General features: G+C 35.3%; 1 protein-coding gene across 3 annotated transcripts in view; it reads right to left on the bottom strand.

Annotated features, from left to right (window-relative positions):
- The window catches only part of STS (steroid sulfatase), a 105,709-nt gene that overhangs the window by 41,739 nt on the left and 37,437 nt on the right, over nucleotides 1-26,533 (bottom strand). For all 3 annotated transcript variants that reach the window (XM_039714446.1, XM_039714447.1, XM_039714448.1), the window contains one exon: nucleotides 18,543-18,679. In XM_039714446.1, the coding sequence (XP_039570380.1) occupies nucleotides 18,543-18,679 (137 nt within the window). The remainder of the gene's footprint in view (nucleotides 1-18,542; nucleotides 18,680-26,533) is intronic.

The following is a 26,533-nucleotide window of genomic DNA, read 5'->3' on the forward strand; positions in this document are numbered from 1 at the left end:
ACTAATAGTGGTAATTCAAAACACAGTATTGTCAGAGTATGGCAGTCACAATGCACTCACAAGCAAACCTTCCATTTCTATTTTGATCTTGAACACTGGCACCTACTAGAATGAAAACTGTAAATAAACAGCAAAGTGTGTGCTACCAGGAGATAAGACACATTTAAGCGTGTTTGAATGATGTGACTCCCGTTAACACAAGAAAGAGTTTAAATTAAAATACCTTGCTTGAAAGCCACATTCTGAAAAAATTAACTGCTGTACTGATCTATATTGATGGTACCAGTTATTTTTTTTTCTGATTTGAACAGAACATATTTGGAAAGACAACATTTCTGAATAACCAAATCAATCCACTGATGGAGCTCCATAATTTCTGCAGCTATTTAGCAACTAGAATTTCAGATCAAGCTACTACCACTGTCATTACAGGAATGTATTCTGCAATGTAGATGACTAAGATTGTAGCAGACAAATGTGTTAGATCATTGGACATTCTTCTTCCACTTATATATTTTTAAGATACAAAACATATTGAGGACTGTGTTAAGATGTTACTTGTTTTAATTAGTATATTAGTGCTCCAAAATTTAAATGAAGCTTTTTGTGAAATATACTGAGGAGTGCTCTCTGTATTCTGCTCTCCATTCTTGCTTCAAGCTGTGTAAAATTATAAAGAATTGTTTCACTCTGAATGTGAAAATGCCAATTTCAGTGGAGTGATAGCCATGTGAAAATGAGAAGAGCAATTGAGTCTGTTCTTTGGAAGGAAACACAGCGCCATGCCGCTTTTCAACTTCTCCAGCACAGCCTGAATGGTAGCTGAACCAGCCTTGCTAATGATGATGATAATTACTGAGTTTTGACTCATGTAAAGCTACTACTGTATGCATCTACAAGAAGAGATAGGGTTTATAAAAAATGACTATTCATTTGTAAACAAGGTACAAACACTGAAAAACGATAATGTGTTTACAAACACATTAGTGATTTGGAAAAGTGTTTACTCAAGCAAGCATATGAACAAATGCATTTCATTCAAAAATTAGTTTACTGAAATTTCAAGTCAATGGGAAAGAAATATTATTTGTGTTAATTCAAAATAATTTAGAATATTGCTGAAATTGTGAATAAGAAGCAAGGAAATAGAATACCTCTGAGTAATCTAGGCATTAGAAAAAAATAGCCTCTACTTGTGATGAAAGTATTAAAGCAGTCTGCCAGATTCAAAGAAAAAAACATGTTTCAGAAGGAGGGTTAAGGATATGTCTCAGGAAAAGACAGTTGACAGTAAATTCCTATTCATGTAACACTATTTTCCAACTCCAGTAAACTTTCACATGCCTCTCTTGTATCCAGAAACTTACAGCAAGATTGAAACAGTTATTGAACAAAGATTCCAAGAGATCAGCCTGGGAAAATAAGCCATCACATCACTGTCTAGAAGAGGCAGTTTGATTGTGTTTGGGTTTTATTGTTTTTATTTGCTGTTTAGAATTTGCTACTGCTGCTCATGTTTGGTTTTGAATACCACCATTAGCCAGAATCACAACTTGTAGTCAGCTCCAGGCATTCACCTCTGTGAGTGGCAAGCCTTTGAATAAATGCATAAAATCCTAAAAATTAATACTACATGCATAAGTATTTGGAAACACACATTTCTCCCAGAAAATATATTGATGCCTTTCAACTATATACCCATAGGTTTACTACACAGTAAACCTCTTGGGAGCCCCTTTCTGCTACAGCAGTTTAAGGTTTTGCCACAGTTAATCATCTCTCCAGGGCTCAAAGGCTAAGATTTGAAAACCTTATGAAAACTTAATGTTGCAGCTTCTGCATACCATCATTCACAAGCTAACAATCATTTTAATCTCTATGTTGATTTTCTGTGATGAAGAAAAGTTACTTCACTTTAATGCACTGATCTGATTACAAAATCCACTGACTAAAATCTTTGTATTAAAACAAACTTATAACTAAGATCAAGACACCTTATTTTAATTTTAGCTTTTGTACATTTCAGGTTATAAATATGCAAATGTTCCCATAGTATGCTCAGAGCCATCCAGTTTCCTTTGATAAACATGTAAATCAGCTTGTCTCTGCAGTGGGGAAGTAATTATCACTTTCAGACCTAGTCATTGAGTACAACACTTGAGGTAAAGATGGAAAATAATAAAACCATTGACAGCAACACAAGAAGTGGCTGCACATATGATGAACAGTATATAAACTCTGCATGCAACTTGTTTAACAGTCAGAGCTACAACACAACCACTGCAGAGTGCAAATTCTGGGACAAAGCTTTAGAATGCACTATAGCACACTATCTAGCCAGGTAACAGAACACATCCACCTTCGAAGACAAATGATTTTCATAATGAGGACATTAGCATATGAACCTCAAAGGTGAGAGTGAATACTAGGTAGTATGACTCTGACTAGAACAGAAAATAGATGCATAACTAATTACAAAAGGTATAAGGTTCTTCCTGCAGAAAGAAAGTAGAGTGTACATTCAGTACAAAGCCTTGAATCAGTAGTACTGCGCTACTGTTTCTAAAGTTACACAATGGAAACAATCCATACAATAAAATCTTCTCCAAAAGTACATAGCTGGAGTCTCAAATGTGCTAAGCTCCTGCTATGATAGGTTAGTGGGATCTTCAATGTCAACAGGAGATTCTGCCAAAAAGTAGCATCTGGTTCTGAAAAAACACATCTATATTAGTGTTTTAATTTGTAACAGGAATGCATATTTACAGTAAATCTAATCATGGACAGTTAACATATTTATGTTTCCATAGCAAGGCCCTCTTGGATTTTGTGACCTGGATTTCTTTCAAAATCTAATTTCAAGGACAAATCCTGGGAATGCAACTAAGGCGCTCACACTACTAATGGGCATTCAGTCAGGGACCACAGTAGAGCTGATCTGAAGTGGGTTTCTAATCTCTTCTGGTGTGCTGACAGTCTTTTTTCAGCTCAGAGGACAGTTCAGACCTGCCACTGTTAATTTTATACATGGTAGGATTGATGAATCCTCCAGTGGAAGTCTAGAGCAGGCACAATCCAGCTCCAGCCGTGTATCCTGTAGATACATTGAGAGTGGGATTTACATACAGCGTACACAAAGCACAAAGTATGGATTTTCATATGCAGCTCACCTATCCTATGAATTTGGCCCCAAAAGTTCTGAATTCTTTTCTAAATCAAATAAGGTAATGCAATTGCCCAGATGTAACTGCCTACCACTAGAAATCAGATAAGAAGTTCTTAGGTCCAGATGGTCTGTAGAACAACAGTTCTCTGTTAGATTCCTCTGGACTCAGACTGGGACAAATAAGTAAGCAGAAGCACCCAGAAAAGGGCAGTCTTTTAATCAGAAAACAAGGCAACTTTGGTGTGGTCAGCTAAGCTATCAGTGTCAACTTGCTTTTTGTTTGGATTCAGATTGCCATGTAGCTGTAAACTTGCAAATCACTTGTGACCATTTATACATTATTGTAAGTATAATATGTCTTTCAGACCCTCAGGATGAATTTTCACCACAGTGCAGAGCAGATTAGGTACACACACTGCTTAGCAGCTTTGAATAAATTAACCAAATTTTGACTTATGCATAAGGTTTTTCCTAGAGATGAGTACCACATCTCTTATTTTTCGTATGCATATAGGTTTTAATTATTTTTTAAATATGAAAGTTGGAAGGATATTATAGATATGTATAAATACATGTGCATAATGAAGCACAGAGTTAAGTGTCTGAAGACCTGTAAGTATAGCAGCAATAGGGACAATGCAGGATGGAAAAGCTTCCTGTACTGCAGCACTAATTATGGATTATTACAGGTCAAAAAGTATAACTAATCAGTAGCTATTTCCTTATTAGTATTTAAATTAGCTAATAAATGTATTGCTTGAAATTCACTTTTAGACCTTACATCTGTTGAACATAAGTCAATGTATTTCTAAAGTAAATCTTGATTTTTAGCCTACTTGAAATGCTAAAATATGAGAAATGGTCATGCAATTTTAGGAGGGTCCACTGCATTTGCATTTTGCATGACAGTTGTGATAACTTTTTGGGTAAATTTGCATCTTCATTCTGCACATATCTAAGATGCCATTTCACACATACAACTAAGATGAATAATGAAAAAGACATTGTCTCATTTCCCACTTTCAGGTCTCCCATGTTTTCTTCCAAATTATGAAAGGGATTTATTTAGGTGTGACCTTGGCAAACTGTAGTGACAGCTGAGGGCTACTATTCAATTTTGAATTAGACTGTCAGGTGAATTTAAGGCTTCAGGTATTTGACCATTCCAATATATGCTGATTGTGATTGATTGCTTAAATGGGGAGTGATAAAAGAAACTCTTTATGTCTTCAAAGGTTTAAACATTTATTAATATCAGACTAAGTTTTAAACTGAATATGTATATGGTCCTAGAACCAAATGCATAATGACAACATTTTGCGAGATTAATGTATGAAGCATTATGAAGATTGTAAAGCAGGGAAAAAAAATTAACCCCCCATTTAAATCCTCTGCATTTTTCTAAAAAAATCAAAGTATTTTCTAGTTGTTTACTTTATTTTTATTAAGAAAAATTCAAATTGTAAAAAAATGGCTGACATCAGAGCATAAACATTTATCATCTTTCATCAGCCAAATTTTTTAATCTTTGCTGAATTTGGAAGCAGGTTTTAAACACTTGCTATAAATTACATGCCATACATCATGATTGGGTTCTATCATCATGAAATCTCAATAAATTTAATTTCTGGTTTTCTGATTTTAATTGTGCAAATCTAATCTAACATGAAAGTAGGTGTGTGTTAACTCACTCCCTTTTTTTTTTCTCCTTGACACAAGGATCACCATGCACACTTGCTAAATTTACTGACTTCTCTAACTTTTGTGCCTAAATGCTACTAGACACTCAAAGGCTACTGTGAAATCACCATCTCCAAAACATGTTACTTGATAATTAATTTCTGTATAGACACTGTTACTAACAATAAGAAAGCAAACCTGACTATGAAAATTGTCTCAAGGGACTTTTCCACTAATGTTGTAGACTCTACTCTGTTGTAGACTCTACTCTGTCTTCTCTAGACAACTTTCAGAATTTAGGAAAAAAATTACAAACAAATACACTGAGAGCCACAAATTATAATTTGGCACCTTTTCCCCCTGGTATATGTGTGTTAAACGTGACAAATATATGCTGACTTCAATTCCAGAGGATCCTGTCTGAAGGGAAGATAAATAATTTTTCAGGTCATCCTCACTGATTGATTCCTAGCTCAAAAAGATTACTCACTATCTCATGAAATGGCAGTTTGATTCCTTAATTCATCTAAGTGCTCTTGAAAAAATGTTTACAACCTGTTCAAAAAGAGTTTTTGTTGAAGTTTCAGAGTAGTATTCAGTAGCACAGCAGATGCCTATGAGGAAGAAAAAGAAAATCTGCTTTTTTCTGGTCTGATGCCTGGAAAGAAAAATATGCCATTCTTGTTTTAAATTGGTTTGGAAATACTTGAGGACTCTGCCTAGACCAAGATGTGTTTGATGCCCCTAAGACATGGTGGAGTCATGAGATCAGAGAGGGCCCTGTAACCATTAGGCTAATTTCTTTGCCTTTTCTCTAATTTTCACTCATATAATAATAAAAGAAAAAAAAAGAATATGTTACATGTGAAATTAATAATTAATATGAGTTTTCAAAGGTTTAACACCATGAATGCTATGTGTCATTTTGTTTGTAATGACAAGTTACAAAAATGGACCAACATATTTTTCCTGTGTGATGGCAAGGCAGAATTCGGAAAGGGCTCTGCCTTGCATATAAGGATCTCTCACAGTGAGATGTGTATTTTAGGATAAATCTGAAGGCTAAATGTGAGATGAGGAAGGATCATTGACAAAAACACCACAGATCAGCTGAAATATTTACATAGATACATGGAACAAATTAGTCTAACTGTAATTAGACACTATTTGGGGAAGAGAGAAGTTATTGCCAAGGTAAACTTTCCAAAGAACAGATGGCAAATAACCACTTGAAGGCCCCAAGCAGCACATTTATTACTTATGGGAATAGCACCATTCCTATGGATAGACAGGCAGGTAGAGGGTTAGTTCCTCATTATCAATGTATTTTTTATGAACTAACAATTTCTGAACATATAAAATCACATTTAAGAATTTGTATATAAACAGATGTCTTTGAACAGGAAAGGTTTGGAATCTTCACATTTCACAAGAATAGCTCTGTAACACACTGGTGTTTCAGTATCACATGCAGAGAGAAGTAAGTACAATCCAGCAAACAGATTTCTGCTCTAGAAGGCACTGGAAAAGTAAGGCTGGCTATACACAGGAACCGACTCTATTATCAAGATTCAATAAGTGAATATGGTAACAGTAAGACAGAGCATTTGCACTCATTTCCTGATAATATATTTAATATACCAGTTCCTCCTATTTAAAACAATTATTTTCTACTATTTTACCATGAATACCTAAAGTTAATATATAACCAGGGAAGTAATTAAATGTCTCATCATCACTTCCAGTGATGCAACATTCACAACTTTTCTGGGCAACCTGTTCCAGTATCTTATTACCCTCCTTGACCAATATTTCTTCCCAATGTTCAATCTAAATCTACCATTTTGCTGTTTAAAACTTTTATCCCTTGTCCTATCACTACAAGTACTGGTATCAAGTCTTTCTCCAGTCTTTCTTATAATTTATTTTCCTTTATATAGTCTCTCTAGAGCTTTCTCTTCTCCAGCCACTCTGTCAGCCCAGCCCTCTCAGTCTGTCTTCACAGGAGAGATGCTCCAGCCCTCTGCTTATCTTCACCAACCTCCTCTAGGCCAGTCCTGAGAGGCACACATCTCTCCTGTGCTGAGGATCCCAGAGCTGGATGCAGTACTCCAGGTGGGATCTAGCAAGTGCAGAGTAGTGGGGCAGATTCACCACCCTCATCCTGCTAGCCATACTGCTTTAGATCCAGCCCAGGACATGGTTGCCTTTCTGGGCTGCAAATTCACACTGTTGGTTCATGTCCAATTTTTAATCTGCCAAATAGAAAGGACAAATTATATGTGTTTAAATTATAAACAAATAAAAAAGTATTAATTTATTGCTTGCTTAATGTATGCTCTGTGATTTTGTGATGTCAAAATGAACTCTGGTTTAGAAGCTGTGTAAAAGGTAGCAAAGTGCTGGAATACTCTATATTGGCTGTACTTTTCACATTAACACAACTGGTATCTTCCTTGACTTTACTAGAAATAATGAGGCATCCTGAACTATCAATTTCTTTCAAACATCTGGCATTAAATTATCTTTGGATTCAAGGGAAGGCAAAGTTTATACTGCTTTTTTGGGCTAGGCCATTCTTTTCTTTAGGATTAAAATGCAGTTACATTTGTATTATTTCTTGTTTTCTGCTTTGTTTTTCGATGCAAGTCTTATTAAGAAATGAAAGTAAGCTTGATTTCTAACCCACAGCTATCTCAACCACTGATATACAAGAGCCTAAAGAGCCAAAATCCTTTACCCTCACAACAGTGAAATGGCAACAGTACTATAAAACCATGTAAGCTGAAGGACCTAAGTTAGTCATGCTTAATTGTAGGCAATGTAAGTGTGATGTTATAGATGAGTCCATGCAGTTGTTTGCTAAAAGGGCACTTGCTGAAAAATGAAGATTCTTCTCTTCTTCTCCTCTTTCTCGTTCTTTCTATTTTCTCTGGAAGCTGGTTAGAAAAAAAGGAGGTAAGGGAGAGAAGGATGCTCTGCCTCCCCTCTTGTGGAATCATAAGGCTGCAAGATCCACTAAAGCTGTAGAATATAACTTCATGATGGTCTAAGGCAAGAATTTGATTATCATGTAGTCTTTTTTTGCTCATCCCAAGAAAGCAATTCAGCCCTTAGGGGTCAGGTGTTCCTTTGGATATTGAGCTTACTACTGTAATACAAAATCAATTCAGTGTTCTCAGGGTTACTGAAATGTGCTCTTTATAAGGAAATGTTATAAAGAAAGTTTCATGGGTAGGGAGAGAGAAAGATTTAAAAATAGAAGTGTGTATACAAAGTCAAAAGAAAGCAAAAACAAAAAGAAAGCATTCAAACTAGTAAAAAATAACCTGAGTACACTGTGAAACATACAACCCTTTCCACATAATCAGTATTAAAAAAGAATGATAGAAAAGAAAAATAAAGATTCAGTTTCATTTTTCCTTAAACAGCATCCTAAATTGAAATAGAAATGCCTTCTTCTACAATCAAGAGATGAGGGGAAAAGCTCCAGAGCAAAATTACTTTACCAGTCTGCCTTTCACTAATCACGACATCATTACTCTACTGCTCCTCCTAACCCCAAAAATTTAATTAATCTCATTACTATATTTTGTTATTGTAAAGAAAGCAATAAAAAGCTTCCTTTAATGCAACAGAAATGTTTTTATAAAAATATTATTTTATAAAAATATTATAAAAATTATATTGCATTATTATATTATTAAAATAAGTACATAATATTAAATTTTATTTTATAAAAATAATGATCTTTAGCAGTATTACCCCCAGCTGATTATATAGTGTGGTTGTTTTAGCACTAAGTCAAAGGTACCATTGAAAGATTACCAGCCAGAATCAATAAAAAGCAAGTTCTATAAACCTCATCAATAAGAGCTTATTACCACCTGGAATTTGAGTCTTGTGATTCAGCAGTATGAAATTCTGCATGGAAATTCACTAATTGGAACCAGTCTGTTGATGAACAATACAGAATCAATACTGTCATAAGCTTTATTGTATGATTACTGCTTTCACTCAGAATTAGATTACCTTTTTTTAAGCAGCACAGTCTCAAAACAATCAACATTTCAAAAGAAGCATGAAAAATTTTCATTGAAAAAATGTCTCTCTCAAAAAAAAACAAAACAAAACCACACTGTGGATTATTTTAAAAGAATTTTAAAGAATAGTATTCTCAGTATCATCACTGAAACTGAACTGCACATGATCAATTTTAGGTTTTTTTCTACAGTGAATTGATATGCAGTCAGCTATGAAAAAATGGTAAAAGGCTGGAAGACATTCCCTGAATCATCACAGAAACTGTTCATATTATTATAGTTCATATATTGGAAAAGATATTTAATTATCCTTAAAACGTACCACTTAGTCACCAGGACCAGAAAAAAACCTGAGTTCCTGAGCCCAGGTGCACATACTAACCATTTCCAGCCTCCAACATGGATCAAGACCGTGAAAAAGTTACTTATCTTTCCCCCTTCCCAAATCCCATGCCAGCTGAATTAAAGTCCTAATGCTTTACTATAGATCCAGATCTGGATTAGTGGGTGACTAGCAACAAAGTTATATCTCAGGAGTTAAAACTGAACATCATCTCTGTGTCTCAGTTTTTCTTCTGGGAAACAGATTAATGAGATTCCCTTATCTTACAAAGGCTTTGTGAAAATGCTTATTTGCAAATCTGTTATGCACTGTAGCAAAGTACTGACACAGAAGAGATGAGATGTGTCAAAGTATCTGTCTTCAAAACAGAACTTCAATAGCATGTGTTAAATAAAACATGAGAACTCGTATTTAACAATGAGGAATATACCTACTGTTGAGAAGCTGCTCATTAAGAAGGCACTCTGATAAGGAGATAGGATTCCAATGGGAAAAGAAATGGCATGTAAACATATGTTAGAAAACTGTACCACGAGACACAAGCATAGGAAGAATGATTTTTTTCTATCTTTAAGTACTTGTCTTCATAGTCTTACAATGTTCACTTGTGCCTTCTGCATGTTTGTATGCATTTACAGGCTGTATCAGCTATGGTAAGGTACTGGGTAATCCACTTAAAAGCTATCTGAATGTACAAGGAAGAGGTATGGATGAGAAAGTTTAAACACACAGATTAAAAATCCTTGACTTTTCAGTTTCTTTGTTCCTTAGTTTCATGTTTAGACTTCTTTCATAGACTTGGAACTACTACCAGAAACATCCTTCTCCTCCAGCACAGTGACATTCTTTATAAAACCATACTTACAAGCTCCATAAATACCTACACAGATATGCTTTCAGTGTCCAACTACTGAAGAAAAAAGATGGCAAAAGTCATCTTCCTAATTCAGGGCTGAAGGTTAAGGCTGACAACAGTAACACTTCCACCAAAGCGAGTGAAGTCTGTCATCCTGATCCCTTGCTCTGGATGACTGATTTACTAAATTCCTGTGGAGCTTTTCTAGCACAGTGCAAATGTATTTTTTTTTTAAAAGCTTCACATTATCTGTGCTAAAAAGGTTCCTGTGCAAAGGCCCTTGATGAGCAGAACCTTTAGCAGCTTCCTTAAAACTGTTTTTCCAGTCTGTATTTTGGAGATTATCTACAATTTGAACACAGGTAGCTCGATTTTGTTTCCTTATTGTAACCTTTATCTGAATCTTCATATTCAGACCTTTGTCCATATTGACTTGAATTCCTGCAGGTCAATTTTGGCCTAAAACTGTGTTCTTAATTGTTCTTAATTGTTCTTAATCTCGCTGTGTTCTTAATTGTTCTCAATCTCGCTGTGTTCTTAATCTCACTGATAATGGTTTTCCCTACCCACCTTAAGCAAGGAGCAAAATCCAACCATACCATTTATATGTAAAATTAAACTTCAGAGGCAAAGGTGAAACAAAAGGTTGGTTGCACATTTCATTAGAGAATTTCCTACCCTCCCTGCCTGGATTTATCCTCATTGCTTGGAGTCATCAGGATTCTCTATTTCTAGTTTATCTAAAACAGGTTTTGATCTTTCTCTTACTAATGGAAATTAGCTTGTCTAAGAGTAATGCTAATTTCTTTCACCGATTACAGCATTTTGATCTAACACAATATCATGTCACTGTTTTTGTAATAGACCAACTGTTAAGAGCTTCATAATTAACAGAAAACCTTTACATTTTTGAACATTACATGATTATATTTTTATAAAGAAAAATGCACAGTGCCCTATCATACATTGTGCTGATAATTTAGCTTCTGCAACATCAGATGCAAATGAAACCTCTTAAGCAGCTGGCAGCAAATTTTGAACCACACAGCACTATTACCACAAACTACATTACAATGAATTTTTCCATCATGGAGTACTAAGACATTATTTGAACATGACTGATTAAAAAGTGCTACAGAAATGGTGACTTAAGATGTGCCTTGTATTCTTGAAAATAATGTTCTGAGAATGAGCTTTGCTGTACACAAAGATGTGAAATATAAAAACAAACTATACTTAAGGAGGATTAGGTAGATCAGGAGGCTTATCATAGTGGAAACAGGAGTCCTTCATCACCTAGTCACCTCTTAAATTTGGTCCCATTCAGTAGTTACTGAAAGTCATTGCTTCTTAGTGACATATGAAATGGGTTTGGGTTTTAGAGCAGATTGTAACTGGAACGCATCCATATCGTAAAAGGCAGAACCACAAATATTTTTAATCTGTACCCACACTGACAATTTTCCCAGATGTGACCCAAAGAGTGAATGTGGTTCAGGAGCTTAACTACTGTCTTAGCTGAAGAAAGTCTCTCAATGCTTGGATAAGAGCAGAATGGCAAGACAGGGTGGAAAAATTCTATCCTTGTCACAGAGTACCTGTATTGGTTAAATACCTTCTCCCTCAGAGGTGCTGGCTAAACATCTTTTATGATAAGAAAACCAGCCTAATGTTAAACCTTATAGATTTGAGCCGTACACCAGTATACATTCAGAAAAGCAAGGTCAAGGAATGCACTATTAGCATTAGGCATCCATCTCCAGAGTTTAAATTCTATTTTTCAGTTTTGAGGCTCAGACAACATTATGTCACATTCACAGAAGCTGGATAAGATCAGGACTTATCTGCTGCTTCTGATCATGTGGCATCATTCTGCTTTTCTTATCTTTTTAATCGTTGTTGCACTGTTACAAATGACTACATGAGGTGAAAAGCCATGATAAATTAGGTTTATCTTGGTGCGCAGGATTTTTTCTTGGGAAAAAAAATAAGGATAGCTCATTCTTTTTTTTTTCTCAAAACATAGGAATTTATCCCTTTTTTTTTCTTATATTATTAATAATGTTTAGTTTTAGTTTTAGTACAATTCAGAATTTTCAGAAGATTTGTGGTACATTTTTAGGTTGTCCCTTATAGAATAGGTTTCTAAACAAAGGTTCAAAGTGTACAAACACTACAAAGTGATACAAAGATGAGAATTCAAAATAACAACCACTAACAATTTTATGTAAAAAAAGAAATTTTCATTTCTTGATGGAATTTAATAATACTATGCTGTTTACCAAAAGGAAGATAGTTACTGTTCAGTATTGGAAAGAACATTAAAAAAGCCTACAAAATCCCAAACACCCAACCTCTAGGAATGTAAGTTCAGGCCAGAATAGCTTGAAAAAAATATTAAAATTAAATTTTAATTACTTTGTAATTAAAAATAATAAGTCAACTTTAAGAGCTTAAAGGATTGCAAGTTTAAAACAATGACTTTAAAAAAATGAAAAAAAAATTACTCTTTTTTCTCTTTGCTTTGTGAATGCATTAGACTATGTTACTTTCATCAGAGCAAGAATTCCTATGAGTCTTTTGGGCATAGTTCAGTTTTCTGTCTCATAAATATATCACATTTTCCAAAGTAACTTTTGTTTTGTTTCTGAAAGCATTATTTTAATTTACTAATGAAGTGGTGTTACATCTATTACTAAAAAGAGAGAAAGATGCCACAGGGGTGATTAAAAATAGTTTCTACTAAATTGTAATGGTTTTCACTTAGACCTTTAATTTACATCATTCTAAAACAGAATAAAGATTAAAAGTAGAGAATGTGATCAAGTTCATATACTTAGCATATTAACTAACATGCACAAATTAATCAGATAAAAGGTATGTAAGGATTTAGTTTTCATCATCTCACAATTGGGTGGTATAGAGATCAGGAGCTGCAGCTTAATCTTGCACATATTTCTGATACAATCTCTTTTACAACACTGGGAAATCTCATTAGGGAATAAATAAATTAGATGTTTTTCTCAAAAGTCTGGAGTTGGCTTGGTGGAGCTTCTGCCCTTCTCTTCCTCTTTGAAAATGCTTTGTGAAGATATGTATTTATAGAAATATCTTAATAATGATAACAGTGGAATAAAAAAAAAAATTAAAAACCAAAATAAAAGCAGTTAAAAATTGGTCTGACTTTCAGATAGTCCTACTAGATTGTACCCCAGCTGCCCTTCCTCAGTGAAGAAAGTATGCTTTCTGCCTTGCTGCATTTCAGTACAGGCTACATGTTGTACCAGAGAGTTGTGTTGCAGCATATTGCAAATGCTTCAACAAGTCATAAGTACTCTTCGTGTGAGGTTCAATTTCTTCAGATAGCTAAGGTTTAATTGCCTAGTTACTTTTACTTAAAAAAATATTATGGGATATTATTTCCTTGTAAGGAAAATCTATTTAAGGTGTCATTAGCATCCTCAAAATTTGTCAATCACTACAGTAATAGACAATCACAAAATAGTTTGGATTGGAAGGGACCTTCAAAGATCATTTAGTCCAATCTCCCAGCCACATTGCTCCGTGCCCTTTGCAACCTCACCCTGAATACTGCCAGTGATGGGAGACCCACAGCTTCTCTGGGAAACGTGATCCAGCGCCTCACTGCCCTCATCACAAACAATTACTTTCTAATAGCTAACCTAAACCTTCTCTCTTTCATTTAAAACCACTGCCCCTTGTCTTGTCTATACAGTCACTGGCAACAAGTGCCTCTCCACCTTTTTTATAGGCCCCCTTTATATACTGAAAGGCAGCAATAACCCTGGAACATTTCCCTCCCCAGGCTAAAGAACCTCAGCTCCCCAAGCTAAAGAACCTCAGCTCTTCCAGCCTTTCTTCAGAGAAGAATGTTTCCAGACCTCTGACCATTTCTGTGGTTTTCCTCTGGACCTGGATGCATTGCTCCAGGTGAGGTCACACAAGAGAACAACAGAGGAGGAAAGTATCATGACAGTATCTTGCTTCTGTTTGCTTCGGAGTTCCTTTGTTCCTCTACACTGACTTTTAAAGGCTGTATTTGATTTTGTTTCAAATATGATTTGACTTTAGCGAACGGGGATTTTTTTGTTTTCTCCAGCATCTCACGTAATCACAGAATGACTGATGTTGAAAGGGACCTCTGGAGGCTACCTTGCCTAAACCTGCTGCTTAAACACGGCCATTTGGAGCCCTGGACTATCTCCAGACTTCATCACCCCCATGGAAACCTGCGTTAGCATATGATCATCCTCAGAGTAAAAAAGTTTTCCCTGATGTTCAGAGGAAACCTCATATGTTTAAATTTGTGCCCATTTCTTCTTGCCACTGGGCACAAATGAGAAGAACATGGGCCCATTCTCTTAGCACCCTTCCTTCAGGTATTTATGTAGGTCAATAAGATAATCTCTTCGCCAGGCTGAATAGGGCTTCAGTCTCAGCTCTCCCAGGTTTTTCACTTAAAAAATGCTCTAGTTTTTCTTATAATCCTTTGCAGGGCACTGTTCAGTAACTCTCTGTCCCTCTGGTACTGGGAACATATTGAGCTATACTCTTCCTATAAAATTCTATAACCTTTCAAGATATTCAAAATAAAAGCTAAATGTAAGATGCTTTGGGATTCCTTTCCTTTCCTTTCCTTTCCTTTCCTTTCCTTTCCTTTCCTTCCCTTCCCTTCCCTTCCCTTCCCTTCCCTTCCCAATAACTAATATTGGATGACTTGTAATATTTGCTTGTAATATTAACTTGATCCTAAGACAGGTCACGGGAGACAGGCAGTTAAGGCTTTTCATCCTTCAGAACATTCATATAATAAAGACATCCAGACAAGGCCCCCACTTTACAGTTACCTAGCCTGTGACATACTACTATTTCTGAGACTTTTTTTACATCTAAGCCTTTCAGTTGCAATTATCCTACAAAGGAAGAAGACCTGATATGTAGTTCTGCTGCTGCTAACAAAATAATAACCAGCCATTTGCAAAAGTAGTGTTGGATTAGTGTCTTCACATAGCTTGCATGCAAGTCTACAGGGGGCTCCAAAACTCTTTGCAGTGATCTGTTTTGGATTAAATTAGTGTAACGCAATTTACATCAAAAACAATTTCTGAGCATATCCATTTTTCTTCCTATACTCAATCAGGAATGAAGGAATGAAAGAAGGGAATAGAGGAAGGAAGAAAAGGATGATAGTGCATTCATTGATTCATTCATCATTTCTTTTTCCATTTTTAGACTATAAGATTATTTCATCTGCTCTCATATGAATTATAATTAATAGCATTAATAAGGTGCTTAGCCTACATTGAAAGAAATTTAATGTTATTAGCCAGAGAATAATTCTCCAAGGCATATCACATGCAGCAACATTATAACTGTGAATGCTTTCAACACTGAATTCTGTTATACACACATCAGTATGAAAAAGAAATAGACATACATGATCCCAAAGCTTATCACAAGGCTTTGTATTTTGGATTTTTGACATGGATTATAATCATACTCTTCAGTATTGGTTTAAAAAATCACAAACATGAAATATTCAAAGTATTTTATTCATGTGTCTTTTGGGTTTTTCTCCTTCTAGTATGATTGATGATTGCCTTACAATTCAATAACTGTCCAATTTGGTATTGATTCTCAATAAATAAACAAATGAAAATTGAACCATTTTGTATTTAGAATTCTGAGTCTTGAGTGGACTTTTCCATCTTACAAGAAAAGCTTTTGCTTTCTCTCTTGGAAATGGCACCTAAAGTCTTTCTGATTCCATCTGATCTCTCAAATGAGGAATAAAATTTCAGTTGCATTCCATGGTTCAATCTTCATCACTGGTACCTGGTAGTACTTCTACCTGCAACTTCTACTCCTTTTCTTCTCCTTTTTCTTTTTAAGTCATCCACAAAGGTCTATCAGTCAGCAGAAAAGTGTAAATTTCTTGAAGAACTCAGTGAAAGTTGGTGTATTTTTCCTACCAAAGGTCAAAGATTTCTGATATTGTTCTATACGGCAGTTTTCAATACATTCATCTTTTCTTCATATGCTGTGTTGTCTTTACTTAGAAAGTCTTGAAGCATAGTGCTATATCTGGGCTATTTTTTACTTACTGCCTTTGCAAGTTACATTCATCTATGCATAAATATTAATTTCTGTCAAGTGACTGTTCTCCATTTCTGAAAAGCTCACAGTATTCACTTTTTCATCTTTTCTAGACAATTTTTTAAAACTTCTTCTACTGCAGCATGTTCAGAGGCATTTCCAAGAACCTACTGGTTACTGACACCAGCAGTACAGTGAATCAATCTACTTTCTCTGACATAGCTGAAGCATTAAAACTGGACTTTTCAGTGGAGGTTAATGGAAATAAGTACCCCCTTCAACTGAAAAAAAAAGCTATATTATTCTTCCAGATTCATTTGGAAATGACAGCCATGACTTTTTTTTTTCCATCAGGCTAATCATAGAGGAGAAAGTAGCAGAGGAACTAAACACATTTTCTACATCCTGGAGAAAATATGCCATCTCTCATCAACAAGATTTTACAAGACATAACCGAAACGAAATCCATGTGAAAAAAAAAAAATTGTTCCTTTTATACTAGTAAATGACAGTTGTGGATCTGTGGATCTGCTTCCTGATTAAGCAAGCTCTACTGTCCCTGATGCTTCTGTAATGACCAGGAAAGGACAATATCTGAGGAATCTTGTGCAACTTCTCTAAATTTGTTCTAATTTCCTATATTATCATGATTAAACTTGAATCTCTGATTTAGCCCAAGCTTTTTAAATAGCATTTTTCTGTCCTACAGTTGGTTTATTGGACACATCTCCTAAGAGCCTGTGGTCATTCTGGAAAAGAGTAGTGGTTTTCAACCTGTTACCATCTCTGCATCACTAAATAGCCTGAAACAGCAGCATGTCAGCTACCCTGCTTTCCAACTTGCTGTTTAAACCCTAGAGACACTCTCTGGGGCAGCAAGGAAACAGCAAAATGTAATGGCAGCAGTAAATAACCTATTAGGCTGGAATAAGGCAAATATTGCACAACAGAAAAAGAAACAGGAAATCAAACACAGACAGTAAAACCAGCTAATGCCCAGTGGATTGCTACAATGCCCAGTGGATGCAAACAGAAATTATAAAACATGCATTCTTTTGTCTAATGCAAGTACCCAGTTGACCAAATGCTGGTGGGCGCTGACAGACATGGTAAAGATTCAGGGTTGAGAGAACTGGAATAAAACAAAACCTGCTCTCTCTTTACAAAACATGATAAACAAAAGACAAAGTATTGTTCTGTTATCTCCTACATTGAAAACCCTTCCTAAGCACATTACAATTTCCCACAATGGTTCTCACCATTCCTGTAAATACTGCAATAAGTACATTACAAATCACTAAGTATGATGTGCTGCCTTTTGCCTCCTGTTTCTGCAACTAGACTTCTTGAAGCAAAATATACAAAGGATACATGTTTAACTGCAAATATAACAGCATAATTTATGTATGCACCAAAGCTAAATATCTGTTACAGCAATTTAGTCAGAAAGCTTTCTTGAAGAAAGCCAGTTTGCATTGACTTGTACTGAGAAGGGAATCAGTTTGGGGTATACAGGAAGGAGGACCATAAAGTCATCTTTGGCACCTACAATTTTGCTATTCTACCATATGATTATTTACAAATATGAACTGTTACTTTTTTCCCCTCAGGTGATTATCTCTGGAATCGCTATTCTACCATATGATTATTTACAAATATGAACTGTTACTTTTTTTTTCCTCAGGTGATTATCTCTGGAATTAGAGAAACACTTCTATACATCTAGACATACAGGAAGCCTGTTGAATGATTTAAGGATCAATTTCTCTCCAGTCTCAGAGAGAATGGAAGGCTCTGAAAGGCAAATTCTTTTTCTTTGGACTATTCTTCATAAACAGAAGGGGACCTCATCTTAGTGATTTCAGTAATTCAGAGAACTCACTGAAATAATTAGCAAATTAATTTTGCCAACAGTGCATATTATATATCTAATTTGAAAATATTTTGATTCTGATATCATTTGGTCACTTTTTAAAATAATAGATTGCTTTCTAAGGAAAATCTGAATAGACCAGATGCACTCAGAAGGTCAGAGGGTTGGATTTAACTACTCAGCTTCAAAAGCCCAGTTAGCTGTCCACATCTCTAAGTCCATAGACCACCTTCACAGTCAAATAAGGGAATTGTTTTTGTAGGACACAATAAATTTGGCAATAAATTAGATATTGCAAAACCTCAGATTATTGTGCTTTCTAAATAACTGTTTCTTTTCCCTAAGTATAAAGGACAAATATGACAGATATACTGTAGACACAAATTGCTGGTCTCAGTTTGGTGAACATGAATACAAGTCATCATGAATTCCTTCCACTGCTGTTATAAGCATATGTAACATACCTACACTCCAGTCCATTTCCTCCACAGCATCACCATATAAACCATGCTTGCTCTTTCCTTTGAAATTTTCTGAAGCATATAGAGCAGTATGGACATGAAGATAAGACAGGACAATAAGAAATGGTGTATCAGTGTTCCTGGAAAACAAAACAAAACCACAAACACTTAGTGTATTTCATAATAAGATTTTTACAAATAAATCTTTCTTCAACAGAGTTTTTTAAAAAAGGCTACCTGTCCCCCCTCAAAAAAGCAAACAACAAAATAAAAAAAAAAGGTGAAAAGGCATACTGTAATTGATTGCAGGATAATTCTGAATAAACACACACACAGTAAAAATGCCACTCTTTTACTGAATTGAAAGCAAAAATAAATGACAAAATCTATCTAAATACTATTTGCAATATAAATTGAAAAGACTTGCTGTTCAAAGGCAGGGATCCAGCAGTTTCTGAATACAAACACCTCTCCACATTTTACAAGTATATTTTTAAAAACCTGAAAACAATTTCTGTTCAAAAACATACCCTCAGCACTACATATCCATGTGAAACACAATTTTCTTCCTCACAAAATCATGTGGAACCTGATCAGCTAAACTGTTATGGGGACCTGGGTCTTTATTCTGGACTAAGGTATATGACCAAATCTATTTTCTTTTGAAGCTCTCTATGTCTATGCATGTGACTCTACACAACCTCAAAGTCACACTAACATAAAAATTTTTGTTCTCAGAGTAATGAACAGTATCCATTGTCTTCTGTCTACTTCCTAAACAGATACAAAAGAAACAGTGCAATAAATAGACTCTCTGTAAATTTTGCTGTTCATGTGATCTGTCAACACGATATTTATGATCAATTCCACCAGGCTGTGAAAGCACAGCTCAAACAAGTGCTTCTCCTTATGCATTATTTATACTACTTTACTTAAAATTGTGCCGTACTATCCAAATTTACTGCTATATGCTCTAACAGCACTTGCAGTACATTATGCATATTGTAAATATCATCTGAACCACAAAAGCACTACCCACAAAAGTTGTCTGGATCTCACCTTAAAGCACACAGCTAATTGCAGACTACATTTAGTTTTATGTACCATATTTCCCCTCACCAAGCTGTGGTTGATAATACCTGTGATTCACATCAACATCAAACCAAGGCCATGTATTTCCTCAAGCAGTTGGTTCATCCACCCTTTAAAGAGGGGAGGCCCAATACAGGCACGCTCATAAAAAACACTTCTTTAATATTAACAAAAAAATCCTAACATTTAGAACTTGAAAACAAAGATTTTTAGTAGAAGAGAGTAATCTGATATCAACACTTTCCTCTTAAAGAAAAATAATTAGGTTTAACCTAGTATATTTATAATCCATTTTTCCTCTCTCCTTGGTTGGTTGGATCTGTTTTTTCAGAAGTTGCATGATTAAAGCTTTTTTTTTCTACTGGCATATACAGCAGTAGATAAACACAGTATGGGAAATTTTTATCCATATTACTCACTTGATAAGTGTGTTTCTGATGCGGATTTTTTCTTCATAAAGAAATTCTCATTTTTTAGGAAACCCAGAAGAAAAACAACATTCTTCATGTGGAAGATGAATAAAAATATTTTAATTCTTATACAAACATTTGTGCATCAATTCTGTATTACTTTATTAATATAAAGTACAGAGCAAAAAAATTTAAGACATGTTTTTCATAAAAGATACACTTTCCACTAAATTGTTTGTTGCTATTTGAAAGGTCATATATGTGAGAACTTTTCACAATTTTAGCAATAAATAACCAGAGATCCTTGAGTCAATTAAAAAGGCTGAAAATATCACCAATTGAAGTAAAAAAAATACATATACTTAAGTTACTTAATATATACCTAAATGTAATAGTGACCTTTCATTAGAGAATTTTACTGCAAGGCAGATGATTTTTGTTTTACAACTTGCATTTTTTTAATGTCTGGGAGTACTGTTGACTTCTTCCTTAAACACAGTTCACTGAATTGAGATGAATATACAAATTCTATGGTAAAACACCACAAAAAATTATTTTTTACTTTTAACACTGCAGGCTATATTTAGTTTTCATGCAAACTACCTTCTAAAGTCATAGAGACACTGCATTCTCATGACTGCCTACTTGCTTTGCTAAAAGTATCAACAGCTTCCATTATGAATGCTATTTTCAATATGTAATAATTAAAATTTGTTTTGTTTGTTGAACTCACAGAAAGATCTAACTTTCATGAAGAATCACCAAATCAATGACTGATATGGAAGGGCACTACATCATTCTTTTTTTTTCAACTAAAATTGACAGCTTTTGATTGACAACTTGCTGTTGGGTGGAGAAGTGTCTCACCTATTAATATCCTATAAAAGATCAGAGGCAGCTATTTATCTCCTGCCATAACACTCTGAGGAGACTCACGACTAAATACCTTTACTCTGACCTTGAAAATGGAATGACAATACCAGCTAGTAGGCAGGAGAGAAATTTGACAATAACAGCTTAACTCCTGAACCACTTCAAAAAACAGCTCTTTCAAAAATGTATTTCCACTATCTTTTACACAGCCCAAACACAGAGAATCTCCTTTTCAAAAGATTTGAGATTTTTTTATCCTCACATGAGTCACACAGTTTTTTCAATTTATCAAGTAGTTAGAGAGATTACATGCATCTGACATAAGATATTCTTCAGGGTGTTTTTAATGGATCTTGAAAACATCTTAAAGCATCACATTCCTGGTGACTTGTCTGAATTACAAAGTACCAAGTTCTTCTTTTTTATAGTGAGGTGTCTTTATATTACTCAAGGATTCAGCTCAGGCTTGAGCTATAAAAAACAGCTTTAAAGTGCGTGAGAGAGCAATTAAAACTAATCTGACTTTGTGCTTCAAACACAAGGATTTTAATTTTTTTCCTGCAAATCTGCTCTAAATGCTTGCTGCCTTGAAAATTCCTTGAGCAATTGTTTGCTCTTCTGTGCACTTAAGTGGCACAGTGACACATTGCAGGGAAGGAACATTACCCAGAGGTGCCTGGAAAAGCTCGAGAGTTTGGCCCATGAAAATTTAACAAAGTTCAACATGGCCAAGTGCGAAGGCCTGCACCTGAGTTATATCAATCCCAAACACAAATGCAGGCTGGATGAAGAATAGATTGGCAGCAAATCTGAGAAGGACTTGGGGGTGTTGGTTGATAAGAAGCTCCATATTACCTGGCAAAGTATGCGCTTGCAGCCCATTAAGCTGCTGTATCCTGGGCCTCAACAAAAGCAGCATGACCAGCAGGTAATCCTTGAACACTTCCAGGGATGGGGCACCTGCAACTGCTCTACCACTTCCTGTGCTTCACCACCCTCGGAGTAATGAATTTCCTCATAACACCTCATCTAAAGCTGCCCTCTTTCATTTTAAAACTATCACCTGTCACTATCTGTCCTTATAAAAATTTGCTCTCCCTCCTTCTATAAGCCCCCTCAAGGTACTGGAAGGCCACAGCAAGGTCTGTCTTGAGCCTTCTCTTCTCCATGCTGAACAACTTCAGCTTTTTTAGCCCGTCCTCATAGGAAAGGAGCTTCATCCCATTGACCAATTTCTTCATCCTCCTCTGGACCCACTGTAGGAGGTCCACATCTTTCTTGTGCTGAGCACTTCACACCTAGACACAGTACTCTAGGTGAATCAACACAGTGTCAACACACGCAGATAGAAACAGAACATCTCCTTTCCTGTAATTTTCCTTTTACTAAAAAAGTTCTTATTCCATATCCCCCCAGTGGATAAATTAATTAGTGCTTATTCCCCACGGATGCCTCCTCTACTTCCAGATTAGATCACCAGTAAGGCAGTGCTCTTTGTGACAGCAGTGGATGAATGCATTTCATTAAATCTTCTTGATCCTGCAGGAGGAAAAGCCAAATTTTGGCTTAGTTGTACCAAAGCAGGACTGTTCTACATGCTAGATTTTGTTTTATTATGACTGCTAACAGTGCTAAAATTCTTGTTAATCTGAATGAATCTATGAATGAATGTTTCTGTCCTGCTCTTTTAAAATACACACCTTCAAACACAGATGTCATATTTTCAATTTTTTTCAAAATCAGAAAGAGAACTCCAGACTACTGGGGGATAACTTACAAGAACCATAAAAGGTGTTGAAAATATAACAGAGGAAGGTGAAAAAATGTAAATATATAGAAAATCTGATTATTTCCAGTAGGTATTAAGAGTAGAATTTGTTACCAATATATCAGCATTTTTTAAAATAATTCTTCCATACCAATAGATAAGACACTTTTATTTTTCTAATTTCATGCCTTCAATGCTTCCTTTAGATAATTAAGGTAAAGCATTCACATATATTTTTATTTCCTTCCCATGTAACCTTTTTTCTCCCCTTCTAAAGAACATTTTGTAGGCATGGAGAAAAAAAAAATTATCATCTAGCACAAGTTAAACTCATTAGTAAATCCTCTCATCCACAAAGCTTTGGAGTCCGTATACAGATCTACTTCTGTTTTAGAAGTGTTCCATTCACCATTCAGTCTGCCACTCATTGCAGAACTAGTGAGGACCCTAATCATTCTTAAATGATCTAAAGATTTGTTAAGTCCTATATGAACCCACACCTTCTTCCTGTTATTTTCTTGTCCAAAAGGCATAATCAGAGGTCTCAGAGAAAAGGCATGAAGATCTAGTAGGGTTGCTAGAGCCTATAAATTACTACATTTTTAAATATATGTAAATATATACATTATATGTATACAGAGATACATAAATTCTTCTCTATAATTTTTATTTTACTGTAAATGATGAGGAATATTCTTATAGGATTCATAAAAACACTGGATTTGAGAACTGTAACTTCAACACAACATGACAACTGCTAGATCTTAAGAGCTAGTGATACATTGAAAAAACTCTAAACCACAGTCTGCTACAGTAGCTAACAAAAAATTTGAATAGGTGTTGCAACAGTGTTTCAAAGACTAAAATAGAATAGATAAAGAGAAAATTTACAATTTATTAACTGTTATAAAATTTTGAACATTATGCAATCCATGATTGATAAAACTAGGCAAGAAGATTCTTCAAATTCACATTCACCACAGCTTTTAAATATAATCATGTTAGTATTTAAATACTGTTTTCCAGAAACTAGATTTCATTAGACTTTTAAAACATATTATTATTACTTATGAGCAGGTATAGGAATTTCTCAGAGAGGTATTCTGTATCACATAGTGGTATTTTTGTGTTGTTAATTTCTGATATGCTAGAAAACAGACTGGCATTTTCCAAAATTGGATTTTCTGTGCAGCTGGTCATTGAAAGGCATGTTGAAGATGTATGAGTAACAACAACATTGAATTTAACATGAAATAAGTAGGACCCATTTGACTTTCAAATACGTCGTATTACCAAGAGAGCATTCTGTTAGGTTTACAACATGTAAACACACTTCCTCTCAGGAAAAAGCAATTAGAATTAACATATACAGAGCTGACCTGCCCACTTACAATTAGGGTAAGCAACTAAACTACTACCTGTTTTCACATACCAGATCTGATACTTGTAATTGCATATATTCTTCTCCAGTGCCATTTTTGGGCATTGAATTTTGTATTTGCTCTCTTTCAGTCTATTAAGGAACAAACAAAACTTGTAATATGCATGCACTGGACTAAGGAAGATAAAATACAATACCACCTTTCCAAAAAAACAGACCAAAGTAAGCACAACAGCACATATCTGTACATTATGAAGACATTATAAGACTTTAAAAATACAAATTATAATGATTATATAGAATCACAGGCCAAAATCCACCATCCAGCAGTCTGAGGTAGTAGTTCTGGAAGACCTCTCTCCTTATTTTGCTAGGAATCACAAACTCTCATTTTGTGGTCTCTGTGCCCAAACAGCCTCCAGCCACCTCAGCACCCACCAGTCTTCCTCTGCTCACAGAGAGCAGGCCCAGCAGGACCCCTCCCCAGGTCGGTTCACTCACCAGCTATGTCAGGAAGTTGTCTTCCATACACTCCAAGAACCAATTATACAGTTTGCTGTCCACTGCACTGCATTTCCAGCTCTGGTAAGCTGAAGTCCCCCATGTGAACAAAGGCCAGGAATTGTGAGACTTCTCCCAGCTGCTTACAGAATATTTTGTCTTCCTCTTCATCCTGTCTGGGTGGTCTATGACATACTCCCACCTTGGGATCTACCTTGTTGGCCTATCCCCTGATTCTTACCCATAAACACCCAAACTTATCACCACCATCATTAAGCTTTGGATAATCAAAACACTCCTTACCATAAAAGTCTACCCCACTGCCTCTCCTTTTTCCCTATTCCTTCTGAAGAATCTGATGTTTATACAAGTCACAAAACTGAAAATTACTGAGAAACAGCTAGAAAAGAGAATGTCTGGAAGTCCATCACCTGAACTCTGAAGAACTTCTAGAGGTAATAAAGGCAATAGGAAAATAAACTTACATAAATAAAACATGGGGAAATTAATATATATTCATACAGATTGCATATAAATACAGCATAAAAAAAAAAGCTTTACAGGAAATATCAGTGCTGGTGAAGACTGGAGCTTCATCATACATTTATTGTAAAATTATTTAACCAACTAAAAGACACATGATATCTGATTTTTAGTTAGATGATGAAATGTGTATTCAGAACCAGGTAAGGTGAAAGCTTGAATTCTTTAGCTTCAGGATTGTTTGCACTCATGTATAATTCTACACGAGGAATAACAGTGCACATGACTAAGTTTGCTACTTAATGTATCAGCTAAAGAAAAGGAGACTGTGTGACAAGTTCAATGTTCAAACACTTGGCTAAAGGGCTGAAAGGACTGGACTGACAAGAGTGCTGTTAAGCACTGTGACTTTCAAAAACTTTGTGGCCCTTCACTTCTGCAACCTGGTTACTTCTTAGTGGACATTCACCTACCAATGGCCAAAGTCAGTGGATTAGTCATAAGAGCAATGGTCTACTGGCACTCTGGAGTTAATAGGTATGAACTCTATCATGTCAGAACTAGTGTGTCAAAGCAAATATTGGTTTTCTTGCTCACACTAACACATGGGGCAGATCAGTTCAGTGAATATTAATCCAATTGCTCACATCCCCAGGAGTAAGGTTTATGGTCATATACTTTGCATGTGCATTCATTAAAGGGCACAGTTAAGATTGTTCAAATGCCCTAATGCTTCTCAATATTTTAACATGTTTGGATATTCTCTAATATAACATTGACTATGAAGAGTCAGGGTTATAATTCTCACTGTAATTGCAGCACTCCTGTAACAAAGTTTGTTGTAAATTATGGATATGTGCATTAACCTTGACTTCAATTTAACATCAGTGTTGTCTGAAAACTACACTGACATTTAGGGCCAAGTGCCTAAATGATGTAAAGTCACTTAGCTCTAGCTGGGTCAACAAAGCTATGCTGACTTAGATTATACATTATTTTGCCAGCTCTAAACACTGGGGTCAAACAACAACACTAATCTACATGGTAACACTGTGCACATTACACATATTAATACAGTTAAAAGAGTTACTAGCTTTCTACCATCAATTTCCATCTTGAACTCACCTATTTTGAGACAACCATTTTATTGTCATGGCATTGAAATTAGTGAAACTTTCACAGATACCCAAAACAGCATCACTACAGGCACTTTATATACTTGTAAATAGTGAAAGAATATACCAACATATGTTAACGTACTTGAGAGTCTTTTGAAATCACCAAATGCTTGGTCACTAAGCAAGTAATCTCTTAACAATTTTCAAATGTGTTTGTTCATGTATTTGTAACAACAAAGTCCTTCACTGTTAAATTAGTTACAATGTATCTGAGAAGGCATCTTTACATCTATTCCCATCACCAAGAGGAAATAAAGATGGTTTAGTTAATTTATAAATACTTATGAAATTTTGATTGTTGGGAAGAC

Source organism: Passer montanus, unplaced genomic scaffold, assembly GCF_014805655.1.
Source record: "Passer montanus isolate IOZ18808 unplaced genomic scaffold, ASM1480565v1 scaffold3, whole genome shotgun sequence".
Classification (NCBI taxonomy): domain Eukaryota; kingdom Metazoa; phylum Chordata; class Aves; order Passeriformes; family Passeridae; genus Passer; species Passer montanus.